General features: G+C 34.3%; 1 protein-coding gene across 17 annotated transcripts in view; it reads right to left on the bottom strand.

The window, feature by feature from the left end:
* LOC142341591 (uncharacterized) overlaps nt 1–17070 on the bottom strand; it is a 499295-nt gene that overhangs the window by 14110 nt on the left and 468115 nt on the right. For 16 of the 17 annotated variants that reach the window (XM_075392645.1, XM_075392646.1, XM_075392650.1 and 13 more), the window contains 6 exons: nt 15081–15335; nt 14170–14316; nt 9174–9212; nt 3386–3526; nt 2238–2498; nt 876–988 (listed from right to left, as the gene is read on the bottom strand). In XM_075392645.1, the coding sequence (XP_075248760.1) occupies nt 876–988; nt 2238–2498; nt 3386–3526; nt 9174–9212; nt 14170–14316; nt 15081–15335 (956 nt within the window). The remainder of the gene's footprint in view (nt 1–875; nt 989–2237; nt 2499–3385; nt 3527–9173; nt 9213–14169; nt 14317–15080; nt 15336–17070) is intronic. The other variant, XM_075392648.1, reaches the window with a different exon arrangement.

Here is a 17070-nt window from a genome sequence, read left to right as displayed (position 1 = left end):
ACTGCAAAAAATTAAGAAAAATAGTTCCAATTTTCGCCATTTTTTTGTCCTATTTCTCAACAAAAAAAAGATTCTTACCCACAAAACTGTAACCAATTATTATCATAAAATTGCTCAAGTAGAAGAGGTTTCTTCAATACCCATTTGAGCCAGTAAGACAAAATAATCGTCAAAAAACGCAAAAATTAGCCCGAAAATCAGCAAAATACATTAAAAACCTCCGAATTATCATAAAACTCATATGAATTTCCAGAAACCTTCAAACCACTACCGAAACTAGCCTAAAATTAAAACAAAATCATAACCAAACCTCTCAACCAAAATAAATGAAAAAAACTGCTTTAAAATGCCGCACGTGAACAAAAAAATTTCGCTCGCTTAGAGAAAATTTTTTCACACATCAATTTCTCGCTCTCTCAAAAACAGCGGTATGAACAAAAACCACTCGCTTTTCGCTCCGCTCTTCACTTTTGTTCAGCGCCAAAATCACTCCAAATTTTTTCACGCGCTTCATTTCCCGCTTCAAAAATCACTCCAATAAAATTGATTAAAAAACAAGGACTTGTCCATTACTCCTCTTCGAGTCGTAAAAAAAGACAGCGCCCCAATACAATTCAAATTCTTTGAAACGTAAAAAAAATAGGAGCGCTATAATAGCCGGCTGAGAAGATGAGGGCGGCTATTAATAATACGATTAGCAATTTTTAATTTAGTAACATTGCACATTTTGACCAGATCGATCGATGCATTGGACTCGACCAATATGTATATTCTCTGATAGGTCAAAAATATCTTTGGTATTAATTTACACATGAACGCAGTGAGCATGTAAATTGCAAAAACAGGTGAAAATATTAGGTTACAGGTGGCGTTACCTGATTGGTTGGGTATAGGATGAATTGACAGCATAGTTTGGCACTTTCTCCAGGCAGGGACGAGAAGATTCCTTCCAGGTTCTTGGGACTGCACGGGAGGTATTGCGGTGGAACTGAAACAAACACATAGACATTCAAATGAGTAGTGCTTTCTAAATAAACTTTACTAACAAACTGAAAGAGAAGCAATGTGTATTTCCCTTTATAGCCCCCTCAGCTCAGTGGTCAGACAGACAATCTATAGCCCCCCATAATGGTGAATATGCCATTTGGGGGATAGTATTTCACGGGGCAGGGGGGCTATAATGGAAAAGAGTTAAGTAATAATGATATAGTTTTGCTTGAGTTGCTTTTTACCTAAAATCTTTTTTGTCGGTGCAGATTCATAAATAAAACATAAACCGACTAACGTCAAATGAATTGTTCTCGAATTGCAGGCGGGGGCAATTTAATTTAGAAGGATGTAACTGAAAACGTTTTATGGGTGCGAAAAAACCACCGACCTCATAGGGGTTTCAAACCCAGACCTCCAGGATACCAGTCAAACTTCTTAACCACTAAACTACAAAGGCGTTGATTATCTTTGCTCACAATCACTTTTATATTAGCAACAAACTTTATTTCAGAAAGAGCAACTTAGACCACTGAAAAAGGAAGAACTCAAGCGTGAAAAAGTCACTGAAGAAATCAAAGAAAGTTCAAGATCAAACGCGCAAAAACGGTCACGTGACAATTTTGCATAAAAAAGACACGCGTGTAATTACAATTGCTTCAAATTTCGTTCTGGAGAAACTTAAATTGTTTATTTTATTTTTTCCTTTTTCCAAAATTGTGTAACGAGGGAAAGAGTTCGATGCTAAAGGCGCCTTTTGTCCAGGCAAATTTGACTCCTCTCTAAAACAAAAAAAAACTGGATTTTCTCATGCAAAAGTTTTGGCTAAGGTTTTCTTTGCCTAAGTTTTTATTTCTTGCATATTCAATACAAGCGCCCTTATGAAATCCATCCATCTATATATAAATAGCCTAGTTCACTGAGAAATAATATAACATTTAGATTTTGACTACCATTATGAGATACAAAAATATTTTTTGATTAATTGTCGTTCGACCACGCTAAAAACCAGGACGGAAACTCAATTCATTTGGAACTGTTTCCTTTTTCCTGGTATATGGGCACTTATAATTAAGAAGTGCATGTATTGTAATTGCTAGTCCCACCCCTTATTAGGTTCTAGAAAATACCACCAAGGCAAAAATGCGCATTAGATTGTTGACAGAAGATGTTGAAAAAAATTATTCACAGAGAAGCAAAATGCCCCAGTTTTTAGAATAGAGAGAGAGAGAGAGAGGGAGACAACTTACATCTAACAAATACTTTCACTTCCATAGAGGCGATTTGGGGAATATCATTGTAGAAAGTGTTCTGGGCTTTGCACAGGTAGGAACCCGCATCTGATTGGGACATTTTCTCCATCACCAGATGCTGTCCAGTCTTGATTAGCCTCCTGTCTGGGGAGAACCAGCTGATTTTGGCAGGGGGTTCACTCTCCACGTCACATCTTACACGCAGGGCTTGTCCCTCGTCAATTACTTGGGGATTAAGCTTTTTAATGATTGGAACGTCTGCATAAACAACGAAATCAGTTTGTAATTTTAAAACCTCATTTCCCTTGCATCTTTTAAATGAAAAGTTAATTCACTTTATATAAGTTGACACTTCGATTTTTTCCTGCATCTTTTAAAGTAAAAGTTAGACAAAGTTAATGCGTAGAGTTTATTCTTTGCATTTTTCCAAAGTATAATGTTACCCGGGCCGAGGTTTCACCCTTAATCCACCCCTAATTAGCTTGGATTAGGGTGTAATGCAAATTCAACTCCTATTTATTGGGGAAAAGAGTGTAAGGAGTGTAATTTTAAAAAATTACACGATATTTACATTCTTTTCTCCACTCTTTTTATTTACACTCTTTGCAAAGAGTGTAATTTAGGGTGGACTGACAAAAATTACACTCTTATAGAATTACCATTATAATCAAAATGAAACGTTAAATTTTTGTAGCAGTTGGCGAAATGGTTAATACAAAAGGCGAAGGTGGACATGTTGGACATAGGGAAGGGCGGGGAGCGATCCTCACTGCCTCCTTCCACCTTTATTTTTTTAAAATTACACTCTTATTATTTCTTACACTCTTATAAAACCACTCTTCCACCGTTAATTAAGCAGAGAAATAGGAGTGTATTTTTTTTTTAATTTTTACACTCTTTTCCCCGTTATTTTTGGGGAAAATCCTAGGCCCGGGTAGTAAACACACGACAAACATCTTGTATCTTGCCATATTGATAGAGAATTCGGTACCAATAGCTCGTTGTCTTTTAATGGATAGAAGAAAGATTTCACACATTGGACAAATATGTTCATCACATTATATTTTACATCACTTTTTAAAATTACTTTTCACAAATTATTTCTATTCTTTTTACCTCCGAAAAAACGATAACATAGAACTTACGCTGCACTGTTAGATCAATTTCTTCTGTGCTTCGCCCGACAGTATTTTTGGCACTGCACCTATACAGCCCCGAATGAGTCCTGTTCAGTTTCGAAATGGTATAGCTCTTTCTGTTAGGACTCCTGTTTGTGTCGTCTAACACTAAAATAGTCACAACATCACTTGAAAATAAATGGTTATATACATTTTTTTTGCAAATTTTTGATCATAAAGGGTTATTCTATTAAAAAAGACAAATTTTCTCGGTCTCAATTTTAGGAAACCGTTACAAACTAATTTTGATTAGTTTAATATTCTGATCCTTACGCCATAGTAAATCTTGATAAAAAGTGAGATAAAAACTGAAAAGTAAGTGAGCACAGTTAACATTTTTCAAATCCTAAATGCGTTATCTACGCACTTCAATTTTTTCAGAAAGATTGAACTTGGATCTGAAAAAATAACTATTCTAGTGTGATAGTATACAACTATCTCGCAAGATGTATATTAACCAGCAATATTGGCATTCTGTTACTCTTAATCTTACTTACTCTAGCCTACACTCATTTAGAGTTCGCAGAAAACGTTCAAAAAACATCTAGCTTGGTAGAATCATTTTGTTGTTAGAGCCGCGCTGAGTTTAATCTGATACTGCAATTAGTAGAATTTAGTACGATTAAAGCAAAAAAACCAATGACTATAAATTTCTGAGTTGATATTCCATTATCCAGCTGTAGCTCCTATCGTGAAACGCTATAATTAAAATAAAACGTTGACTAAAAATTGGCGAGGTAAATATATTTTACAATCACTTTTGTCTTACAATTTTTGTAGGTTTAAACAGGAGTCGCAGAACATTCTCAATCTTATGAGCTCTTACAAGATAAGATTTAAAAAATCTTGCAAGTTCCTTTTCGTACATAATAGAACTAATTTTCTTGAAAGTTTGGGGTCGTTCCTTGAAAAAAAATCAGCAGACAAAATTCTTTAAATTTATTACGCGCAGCTCCAACGAAAAACACATTGACGTAGACAAATTTTCTGTAGAAAAATTAGAGCAGAGGAGAATTAAAAAAAACATTGACTTAGGTATCAGATGAATTGATATCAACGAACAAAAAACAAAACATAGCTGTGTGGCATATTAACACAAAAAAACTGCAAAAGCGTCGTAGCTCTGCAGTCTCAAAAAGATAGTTAAAAAGACCAAGAATTAAATTTCAATTTTTTAAAACTGATTACAGAGACTGTATTTTAATTAAAAATCTTGTATAGCTTTTTGCTGTTTCCATTAACCGTTCTCAAATAACCTTCGAACAGAGTGACCAACACTCACTTGACCATATCTTCTTCAATTAAAGTAATCAACATTTTGTGGGAGAGTGAGGAGAGTCATTACCTAAAGTAAAATTGGAAAATGACGTAACACATAAAAATAGGTCAAAATTACAACAATGAATGAATAAGCAGATTTGGAGTGAGCGTGACGTCCTTTGGTCGTACGAACAAATCCTGCCTGGAAAAAACACAGGAGGACCAGCTCTGAACTACAAATCAAAGAAATTTCAATGACTGAACAAACAAACTAGGCTGAGAAATGACTAAAAATTCATTTTGATTCAGAAAAGTCTTTAAAAAGATTAATAAAAATTCAAAAAATCAGTAAACGCATATTGCCTCACATGAGCAAAAACTTGCAATGGAGAAAGCGATAAAACCCGTTTTCTAACTCTACTTTAAAAATATAATGAAAATAATCCACCCGAAAAAACAACCAGCTTTCTCGATTCACTTCATGTTTCGGCGTGACTTCAAAATCATAGATATAAACAACTACTGTCGGGCGAATAAACTGCTATCAAACAAGAGACGAGCACTTGGCTGAGTTAGTAGCCAGCTGGGGCCTTGGCACGCTAGAAATAGCTGGCGATAAGCAAAGTGGGGGTGGGTCTCATGGAGGGGGGTCAAACGTTGGGGGATGAAAGCGATGGCGGTGGGTTGAGAACGCTGGACGAGGGTGGACAGAGGGATTGAGAGGGGGTAAGTGGAGATGGTTACTGACGTGGGTCAAACTCTGAAGATCAAAAAACGCTCTTCACACCATGAATTCATCTCTGCTCAAAACAGTTTTGGTTAATCGCATACTTAGAGACTATTAACGCGTAAGGCTCCAAGAGAGATGCTCAGCCTCTTAATGTCCCCCGGGCGTCACCTGTATCTCGTTGTTGAGGACGAAAAGTCAAATGGGTCAGACGAAGCATAAAAGAAGACCTCAGGACTAATATAATTGCTACAAACTTCGTTTGAGAGCAATTATAAATATATGTGAACCGCTTTCGCAAAAAATAGCGCCTCAATATAATTTAAATTCTTTGAATTGTAAAACCTAAGAGAACACCAATAATTAGTAGCTATCGCAGCTATTCAAAATTAACTGTCATATTTGACAAAAGAGCGTAAAAACGACTAAAAAATCGGTAATTAATTAAAAGTGTGAATGATCTACAAGATGACCGAAACAAACTATCCTGTTTTTATATCAGAAGAACAATTAAGCCCAGAATTTGAAAAAGTACAAGTTTGTGGCGTGAATCGAAAATTGAATAGAAGAAAAAATGAAGACAAATTAGCTCCAAAAAAGGTTCTTATAAAGTCCAAAAATCTTTCCAACTCTCTGCGCTCAAAATAAAACAGCAGGTTTTATGATCTTTTTTAAAGTATGTAAAGTATGGTGTCATAGATATAGCCTGTATTATCTAAACGACAAAACTACACGGATATAAATTCTTATAGACACGCTTAATAAGTTTTTTTTTTCAAAAAAATTCAATTCGTCCCTTTATTTGAGCACTTCTAGCATATGCAACACGCAGCACCTGCCTGTACTTGGAGTTTGTAGTAGATTAATTGAGTTTTATTAAGTTACGTAAAAATGAACAACTTCAAAATATCTTTTGCAAAACTCGAAAAATTTGACATCAGAAATCAGTTCTAATTTTGAAGCCTTGAAAATACACATTTGCTTTTCGTTGGTCACCACAATTTTGCAAGAAATTAACAGATACATGTCGACGCAAAAGTCGACGCAAATGTAGACCTGTCCTAGATTGTGCGATTTTGGTAGTTAGTATCGAATTCAAATATAAAGTCAATCTAAAACGACAATATAAATTTGTCAGATGATGCATCATTTAAAAAACAAGTCGAAAAAAATTTGAGTAGTAAACATGTTAGCTATGTAGCTCTAAAGTGTTTTCCTTCCACGTACCACGAGCATAGCATCATAACTCAAATAAATGATACTGTTTGTGTGTGTGAAGCAACAAATAGGATGCCTTTCGGCAGTATTAAAACATTGAAAATTTGATATTGCAACCATTTTGCAAATTTGGTTACCACTGCCGCCCATTCAGCATAACTTAAATTAACAGAGATAGAACTACGCCCAAAAACATAAAGAAACTTGCTCGTTTTCCTTTCAAAGATATTATTACTTGTTTCCTTTTAAAGATATCATTTCATGTTTATCCAAAAAAACACCAGCGCATATAGCATCAATAGAGTCTACTGAAATTTATCTAAACTTGTGCATATCAACTTGATTAATAAATGTCGTTTATACCAATTCCAGATGTGTTATTGTTCGCCCAACACCAAAATTTTCCTTATTTTTGCTTTTTAAAGCGAAGCATTAAAACTACAAAGGCAAGATTAGTCTGCATGATATAAAGCAATCATGTTAAAATTACTCTTTAAACTGTGAGCTCTAGAGAAGAAGATGATCCGAAGATATAATATCATTTCAACAAAAACTCGTTTTCTTTCCCATTGAAACTGGGGTTTAAACAGAGTGGATTTTCTCTCTTCAAAATTTAGACGCATAATTTTTGGGTAGAAAACAGCCTTAATTTCTTCGATTTTTTTTACTATATTGTGTCCAACTTTTGGTGGCAAATCTATCTCAAATTTTTGAAAATATTTTTTAAAACAGTTTCAAACTAGCCTACCTTGAAATTAAATTGCTGCCTATTTTCTAGTTGAATATCTATTGTAGCAATAGTTAAAATAGCAGTTATAGTATCAGCAGTCATTTTTTTCTTTCAACGTAGTCACAATGATCTGTTTTGAAAACTTTGATGCTTTAAAAAGCATAACCGACTAATGTCGGGCGAATTGCTCTCAAACGACTGGTGACCGGTTGGCATCCTTCGGCTGCAAGGAAGTGCAGGGCAGATTCGGGGGAGGGGTGGGAGTCGAAGTGGTGGTAACGGGGGTTGGGGGTTACAAGGAATGGGGCGAAACTCTGAGAACTGCCCCTCACATGTAATGTTAAGGTAATTAATTAAGATAATTTTAGGGCAAGTTAGAGCGAAATTTAATATTTTTAAGGTAGTGGGGCCTTAACTTTTCATGTAAAGTTAGTCTCAATTTAAGTGAGTTAAAGAAAGGCAATTTTACCTCAACAGATGAGGTGAATTAGGATGTTTCTACGGTAAAATTATCTTAACATTATTTAGTGTGCACCCAAAAATTTATGTCTCTTGAATCGCACACTTAGAGACTAATGAGCCATAAAGCTCTCACAGAACCTAATGCCCTCCCCGACTCACATGTTTTCTCTATTTTCGAGAAAGATAAGTCAAATGGCCAAACGAAAAAAAACGATAAATAAAAAAAATCGATGCAGGGCTTTTCAAAAGATCAACAGGACTAATTTAATTGCTACAAACTTCGTTTGAGAGCAATTAATTATAAATGACACTGAGCCAATACAGGAAATCGAGTACGTTTACTCCGAGTATTGTTCATTGGTCGGCCATAAATGGTAAAATAAAGTTAAAGTGCTAATTGTCAAGTGAAGTCCATTCTCATTATTTTAAAAACTGACCTTAAGACCAATCGAACATTAGTCAGCTTTTACTGAATTTTTAATAAATTAATAAGAAAGTCCCGTATCGAAGACCCAAAATCAACGTTGTGACGATTGGCCACCATCTAGCTGGATACCAATTTCATTTACCTCGGAAAATGAATGCTCCAATTGACCAATAAACAAAAATCGCGATGAACGTAAAATGACGATTATGATTCCCTGTAATAGAACAGGTCATGCACGACTGTACGACTTCATAATTGTCATAAAAATTACATTTGATTTTCTGGCAACCATTTTTTTACTGATCAGTTTCTTTCCGAACACAGTTTAACAGTTTTTACACTCAATTGTTTGGTGAAGTAAGAGTTGCTCAGTTTACGATAACCAGTTGTAGTGAAATGAAGACACACCATTTCAAAGAAACCACCATTTGAAGAATGTCACTTGGCGATAGAAACAAATAGATTGCCCATGTCGAAGACAAAAGTTAGTCATGTAAAATTCTTAAAAGATCTTACAAAGCTAACAGTATTGGAAGAATCTTACAAGAGTAACTTTTGGTCTCGACTAAGGTTGAAACGATTACTGGTTATATGCATGTATGTATGTTGTTGAATGTAATTATGAAGTAAACACAATGTGAAAAGGTCAACTCAGAGCTCAGACACCCAGAATAAAAGACACATCGCATCAGAATGTTGCAAAGCATAAAACAGCAACTATATAAAAGTAAATAAACTCAGCATCTAACTTAGCCGAAAGGGTACAGAGCCTTCCAATAGGTGTGTAAAATTTGGTGTCGAAAATCTTCAAGATGTTTAGCAAAATTAGACTACTAAATTTGATTAGTAATGCCAACTTTTTAAAAGCTATTTCGAAAGTTGCACACCTTTCGGCTAGGTGAGGTGAGGGCTGAGTGAGATTGAGACCTACCCGGTTGGAAATCAGGGTTACCGACAATCCAAAAGGACACTACATACAAAACATAGGAGAGTTAATCAAGAGTTATTAGAGATGAAAAAAATAAATAAACAAAGAAAGCATTCCCCTTTCCCGACATAGTGCCACCTTATAATTTTTCCGCCATGATTTTAACTATCAATATAGTTAGAATTTCATGATGACCTCATTGGATGTTTGACGACGAAGCTTTAAGATGGTGGTGGTGCATAAGAGGGGCTGTGGAGGGAAAGGGTCGACGGTACTACTAATACTAATACCACAACACGTCTAACTTTCTCAAAGTTAGAACTATTAAACAAAGTTAGCTAGTTAATTTGGATCTTGTTAAGATGATGATTAATCCTCATACCAGACTGTCGTTAGATTGATCCCCAAACTTAATCATGTTTGCTCTATTATCTATCAAAAAAACTAAGGTCTTGTTTTCCTTCTTTTCTAGACCCATGACAGAGGCGCTCTATTTTATTTATTAACATTCTTAACAATAATACCGACTAAAGTTGGTTGATTTGTTTGATGCGATTTGCAAACCTTGATTAACTTCCCGCCTTAAAAAATTGGATACCGCTAACCAAATACGGACAACACTCAAAATAATCCATATTTGTCATTGATTGAGAGCCTGTTTCGATAAATTCGTTAGGAATTCGATTGTCTCAAAATCAATAATTAACTATTAAGCTTGCCGAAGCACGTCAGCGCATTGTTTCAACGAGATTTAAGCATGAAATGAAATTTGCTTTGAATTACAATAAGCTCACAATTTTCAGATCTAATTAAAAGGAAACCTTGTTTATTATCTTGTGAAGCATATCTTTGTAGAAATAGTGAAACATAAGCTGAGCCTGATGCTGGAGAATTAATCCCTTAGATTGTTTGAGTGTTACCTGAAGGTAAAAAAAGACTACTTTGAACAAAGAAAAAAATAGAAATTGTGACGCATAAAAATAGTGTTCAAATTTAGACTAGATTTTGCTATCTATAACTCAAAAATGAGCTGTCTTATGTCAACAAAAAAGTTTTCCGAAATTTAAGACTATGCAGACTCTGCTGTCCCTCAAAAAGAGCTAAATCATTTTAAAAAATCAAATAAAATTGAGTCAAATGTGGATTCAGTCTAAACTATATTGTTTTTATGGCGACACAACAAGCAATGGTCTAATTCGAAAAACATAACTCTAACCCATAATATTCTTAACTTCATGCTTTCCGGCAGCAATTTGCAACCTAGTGAGTCTCTATTTAAAATAATTCAAAACTAATGACAGATATGTTTTTGTGAAACTTGTACCACAAAATTGACCGATGGGCGGGGTTTTCTGTATACTGTATCATCGTTTTTTGGCATTTTTTTTTTACATTTAAGTATCGATTACCTAAACGAGGTCTTCACATAATGGAGAATATTTTTATTCCAAAATTATTGAGTTGTTAATTTTCCACATACCATGCCATGATTTTTTAAAGGTCTTTAGAGTGTTAGAGTGAGCCCCCGTGTATTTTTCAAAAAAGTATTATCCGATCGTTAGGACAAAAAAGTGGCATCGCCGTGAACAAGATCCAAATATTAACTATTTTAGTTATAGTAACTATTTGCTCTAAATTTCTAAATACTTCTACTGCAATCAGTACAAAACGCAAAAACCTGGTGACCAGGAAAACACTGTTAAGTAAACTCAACTAAAGTTTTGATTGAATCACGCATGGTAACTTTCAAATTGCACTAGGAAATGCGTACAAATTAAGTTTTTTTTGCTATTATTGTTCCGACCCTCTTGAGGGGGGAGGAACTATATACTCAAATGGGTTTTTTTTTTTTTTTGTTCAGTGAATTTTCGCCGATCGATACATTCATCGTAGAGAGTTGAGAGTGGTATCATTAGAAAGCTCGTCCAGCGTAGAATATGGAATTAAAAAGATTTTTTTAATTTTCGTTTTCTACAGGGAGTTATCGAGGTTTAAAGTTTTGTGAAAATAGTGTGAATTCCGTTGATTTTTATTCACATTTTACGGAATTTTCGCTAATTTTTGACCAAAATTTCGCCAATTTTGCTAAAATTTGTCAACATTTTTTAAAAACTTGTTGTTGATTTTATTTTTAAATATAAAAAATCTTCTCGGCTTTTCTTATTTTGAATTTCTTCTGAGAACTTCAGAGAAGTAGAGTGAATTCCCGTTGTTTTTATTCACATTTTCCGGAATTTTTGCCTAAATTTTCGTCAATTTTGCTAAAATTTGTTATAATTTTTAAGAATAGTGTCGTTGATTTTATTTTTGAAGACGAACAAGCATTGTTCATTGTTTTGATTTAATTTTTTTGGTCAAAAAATGTGGATAAATATTTCAAAATTTAGCCTTTTTCAACAAAAACAGCACGAAATAAGCTACTTTAGTCCGTTTTGATTAAGTTTGCCGACAGTACACCTCCAAACAACACTCATACAATCTTTGTAGACTCAGAGGGGGGCTATTTCTACTTCAGAGTACGCTGAGAGTGCTCTGTAGTTAAAACTTTGCCTTTTTTTGCTAACTTTACTCGTTGATTATCAAAAATGCAGAACTTATTTTGAGTTTTCAACTAACAAATTATCTATATCTGCAACATTCGAAAATCAAATGTTCCTAACGGACAATAAGCAATAGCAGGGCTTGTTTTGGGCCATTCTTGGACTGCTACCACCCAAAGAAATCGGGTTGTAATCAGTCGGTCTTTTTTTTTAAAAAAAAAAGGACCCTTTCTTTAAAAATAAAAAACAGAACATATCGAATCAATGCTCAGGAGTGATAGGTCCAACCAGTTTGCTTACTAAAAAGCTCCAAGCTAATCCATTTAAATTTTAACTTGAAAGTTTATGGTCGTTTCTTTTAAAAATAATTGACTTTTCAATAAATAATGGCTTAATTAAGTTTTCCTCTATTTTTTTCTTAATTTGTTCAACTTCCAGCTTAGTGTCTGCAAAAAAAGAATGCTTCTTCTTTCTACTGATTTAACATTTCTTCTCGGTTGCAGTTTTAAGCCTGAAGTTATTGTTTTCTGGCTTTGATACTACAAGATTTCAGATTTTTGTTTGTTTCGATATTTGCCAGTTTTTCACGTTTCCGAATTTTGTCACATTATCACATTATTGACAGTTCTCTTGTCACATTATTAGCGTTAAAAATAAAGCACAATTGAACATATTGAAATCCTGAATGATATACATAATCGTTTTAACGGCCTCGACGCCTCTTTCTTGAAGAAATCAATTGAATTTTTTAATTTTGTTTTTAACTGTCATTTATACTTTGTCGTTTCGGTCGTATGAAATTTCCTGCATAGTGATAACTTTCATTGGCTTTTCGTGGAAGAATAGAAGAACCGATATTCTGATATTAGTAAATAGCTGATGGCTTTCATGACTTTGAAAACAATCGTTTTCCAAAATTAAAAAAAAAAAACTTTTTAACTTCGCAATTTTGTTCTTTTTATGTTTCTTTTTGTTAGCTAATCTCGTTATTTCATTACAGGTCAAATATGACATTATGGGTGTCAAGGGAATAAAAGGGATTGGTGTCCCAAAATCTTTTTTTTTAATGAATTTGTTATGACCTTAGTGGCTTCGACACCGGTTTTTCACAAAAATGTAAATTAATTTGATTTTTGTCTTATTTGACATTCTTTTTGTAGATGCGAGAAATATTCTGGGTAACTGCAGGTCTCGAGGGCTTCCTTTTTTTTGAATAAACGACCCTATTCAAATAGTTCTGTTTGTAATTAATGCCTTTTATGACATTGAATTTAATTTTTATTCGAAAAAAAAATTGAAATTATTTCATACTTTAGCACTTCGCTTTTTTGTCTACTTGTTACCTAGTCTTACTAATGAATGGCCACGTACTACTTTATAGCTGTTTGATGAAGGCGCAATCGAATATATTTTGAGGGACAAAATATGGCTCGAGGGTTTTGGCAGCGTTTTCTGGCAAGTTTCAATTGAAATTTTGTTTGTTTTTTTTTGTTGTTCATTTTAGCCGCTTTAAAAAATGAATAAGGACAGGTCCTAATGCCCTTCTCTAGAAACAGTGGTAATTGTAAATTTGTGGTAATGTTAATTGATTCCTAATGGTATTTATTACTTTGAAGTTAACTGTTTCAAAAAAATAAGTTATATTTTTCACTTTAATGTTTTTGTTCTTTTTTGTATAATTGTTACCAAACCTTTTTATGGACTGGTCGCATATGGTTTCTGGTGATTTATTAGTTATTGTTGTTTAGTTTTAGGTTTATCTGACGGTATGTTGACTTTGTTATTAAATTTAGTTTTTAAGAGGGAAAAAATTTTTTGATGTAAATAATGTTTGTTGCTGTTGTTGTTGTTTGTTTTTGACGTTCATCTTGACTCGCTTTCTTAATATTGACATATTACATCAAGCTAATGCATCAATTTTTAACTCCACTGAGTTATTTGCTTTGGAGGCTATCTTATCGTTCATACAGAATTTTTTGAAAAAGACTTTTCGCAAAAAATAATTTTTGGGTTTTTCTATCTGTTCCTCATTTGCTAGACAATTATGCCAAAATTGTGGATGGGCGGGGTCGGAACTTTATGTGCCATCGCACATTACCGAGCCGCCTTGTTGTACAATAAAAATGAAACGAAGACAATGAAACCCCTTTTTTGAACCAATGACCTGCACAAATAGGCGTTGACATATTCCAAATTCTAAGAAAAAGTTCATATAAAGCAGAGCAATTTGAAATTTAACGCATGCGCGATACAGTTAAAAGTTTGTACGGCAGAACTATTTTCAATGTTTTGAACATATTTAAAGTCATTGCAGTTCTCAAATTATTCCATAAAAAATCAACCAATTTTTACTGAAGGCGGTTTTATCAGAACAGTTTTTGAAACAATAAAATTTCTGCTAATCGCTCATTAGACTAAAAAGAGATGAAATTTAGATTAAAAGGTGCCATGACTATAACCTGCTGCGGGGATATCGGCGTCCCGTCTATAGACACTCAGTTCTGTGACTTGAGGGTTGGCTTGAGCGAAGCAGATGATGGTCACCGCTTCACCCTCCAAAAATGCCCGCTTGTTGGGCTGCAGGCGGAAATTGAGATTTGGACGATCTGAAAACAAAACAGGATTCTATGAGGAAAACAAAAAACCTTTTTTAAAACCTGTGATAATTACAAAATTTGAAGTAAAATACAACTTTTTAGCTTGCTTTATCTACGGAAGGAAAAAAATTTCAATTATTATAATACTTTGATTGATTTTGCAATATATTTTAGGTTTTTTCAACCCCACCAAATGCATTAACTAATCCAAGACATCTATATCATTAGCAAGTTTCTTTAAACTAACTACCAAAATTGTGCTCCCAAATAAAAAAAATGTTTGCTTTATAAGTGGGCATTCATTCTCTTTTATTTATTTCCCATTTGCGATATTTCATTGATGTGGTCACGCATACTTGATTTGATGCATTATCATTATATTTCTGACACGTCAAGAAACAATTTATGAGAAATTCGGGATCTATTCTGTCCCCCCAGTGTTTTTTATGACCCCCAGTTACAAATTATATGTTGTTATATAGCAGGTTACTATGAAAGAAAATAGAACGTGCGCCTTAGAGTCTTGAAAAATTTATGCTCACTAAGCTGGGGGGGGGGGGGGGGGGGGTTGGGACAGATTAGATCCGAAATTCGGGATAAGGTCCACAAATAATGTGATCTGCTTTGTGATAGTAGGTGACAACCCATTTGCAAGGGTTACTGTAATCAGACTGACACTTGTTTCATCATTTAGTGATCTCAATAACCAATATAACTTTAGGGTGAACAAGATTTTGGCAACTCAGAAAGCCCAAGTTGAGATAATGACTTACAAAGTATGGTGACTTGTGCTGACTTGGAGGCGGACCCGTGTTCGTTCTTGACGGTGCACGTGTACCTGCCCCCGTGTGACCTGGTGACATTGGGTATGCTGAGGACATTGCGATGTGTGTCCTGCAGCTCTATCGACTGATGACCCCACTCGATCTGGACCTCCTTGGGCTCTGCGTCTATGTCACACACCAGCACCAGTTCTGTCCCTTCTTCTACTGAGGTCACTGTCGGGGATATTTGAACCACTGGGGGATCTAAACACAAACACACAGTAAAATAAACATAACTACCTAAGTTAGGAATAATTGGCATCAATCGGCAGGTTGGGGGTCCCGTAAATAACATTCAGTCAGCATCAGAAGTGAATCAGAACATTTTGAGAGTAACGTTAACTTTCAGTACTGCTTTGGAAGGTTTTCAGGATAGTTTCTGTATCGATTCTGAGACCTCTCTGAATCTAACATCATACTGTACTGTGACTTTGTTCACATTAATGGCCATTTGCAGTCTATTTTTGTTAATTTGCGCTCAATTACGGTAATATTTTCAACATTTCCGTGTTATAGTAGCTGTGAAGTGATATCTGGGCTATTTATGGTGTCATAATGATTTTTAAGAATTAAAAGGAAATGGAGTTGAAAATATAATTTTCGGTTTTTAGAGCAACTTTTTCTCTTGCGGTCATTTTAATTCTGTTTTTTGCTCGTTAATTTCCGACAAAAGTAAGCTAAAGAAGATGGAAGTGTCTTAAAAGAGCAAAGAGACTGTTGTGTGAATTGGTCTGGGGCAACAAATGATTTTTCCGACTTTCACTGTTTTAATATAATTTTGGAAAATGTTTTGTGATTTATCCGTTTTTCATCTCTCTTGGATTGTTACTGAATTTCAATGCAGAGAGCGTCTTAATGAAATCTTAACGAGGTATAAACTGTCCCACATATTTTTTAGCCAGCAGTTTTTGATATTGATTACGTCGAAACTGTTTGTTTTCGTAAAAACTCAGTGATTATTCAGTTTCGACAACATTTTTTTCTGTAGTTTTATCACAGCATCTCGGCTTGAGTAAGGAAAAGTCCCGTCGATTACTGTAGTGTCACAAAAGCACCTCATTAATTGCATGACTTCATAGCTAAAGAGCTAATAATTTTATAACTGCGACAATAAATGGTTTTTGTAAGAAACCGAAATGTGAGTTCTCGCGGTTTTTATTGTTACTTTTGTGGTCTTGACCTTAATTCTCCTTAATTGAAGTATTATTTATAGTTAAACAAAGGACATCTAGGAAGCTGATTTTTGTTTTCAGTTTTCAGTAGATATGTAGGTGACGCTTTTTGATTTCAAACAAATTTGGATTACCTTTGAATTTAAACTATGTTTTTTTTACTGTCATTCCACTTAAAAGGTTAGAGAAAAATGGATTGGCTTTTGAAGCAGTCCGAAATTTGATTTCTGACTGTGCCCATTAAAATTGTTTTTTGTTGAGCTATTCACATTTGTATAAACAATCTTTTGGAAAAATTGACAGCTTAATTATATAAAGCTTTGTTTTTCAAAATTAACGACACTATTCTTAATACAACTGAATGTCAAAAGTCCATTTATCTGTCTACCGTTCTTGTTGTTTCTCCAAGTTTACAATAGCGCATATTAAGATTTTACTATATTTTATTTGGTGTTACAAAGTTTTGCATAAAATGGAATTCTCCATTTTCAGCGCTTTTTTTATTCGAATATGTTTGTTTATAGGGTTTGATAACCGTATGTTGGTTTGGTTTGATAATCAATCCTATTAATCAATTGATGGCTTCAATCCGTAGATAAAAAAGACCTGTCTAACTCGCGTTTTACCTCGTTACTTCTGTTTACATTTGATCCAAATTTCTGAAATCAGATTTAAAAGTGAGTTCAAAGGTTCTTTAATTGACTTCCGGAATCATTTGTAAATCTAAATTGAGAAAAAGTCTAATTGACTTAAAATAGAAGCCACGC

This window comes from Convolutriloba macropyga, chromosome 6 (genome assembly GCF_964194025.1).
Source record: "Convolutriloba macropyga chromosome 6, txConMacr16.3, whole genome shotgun sequence".
NCBI lineage: Eukaryota > Metazoa > Xenacoelomorpha > Acoela > Convolutidae > Convolutriloba > Convolutriloba macropyga.
The sequence above is the reverse complement of the archived record's forward strand: the minus strand, read 5'-3'. Positions and strand labels throughout refer to the sequence as shown.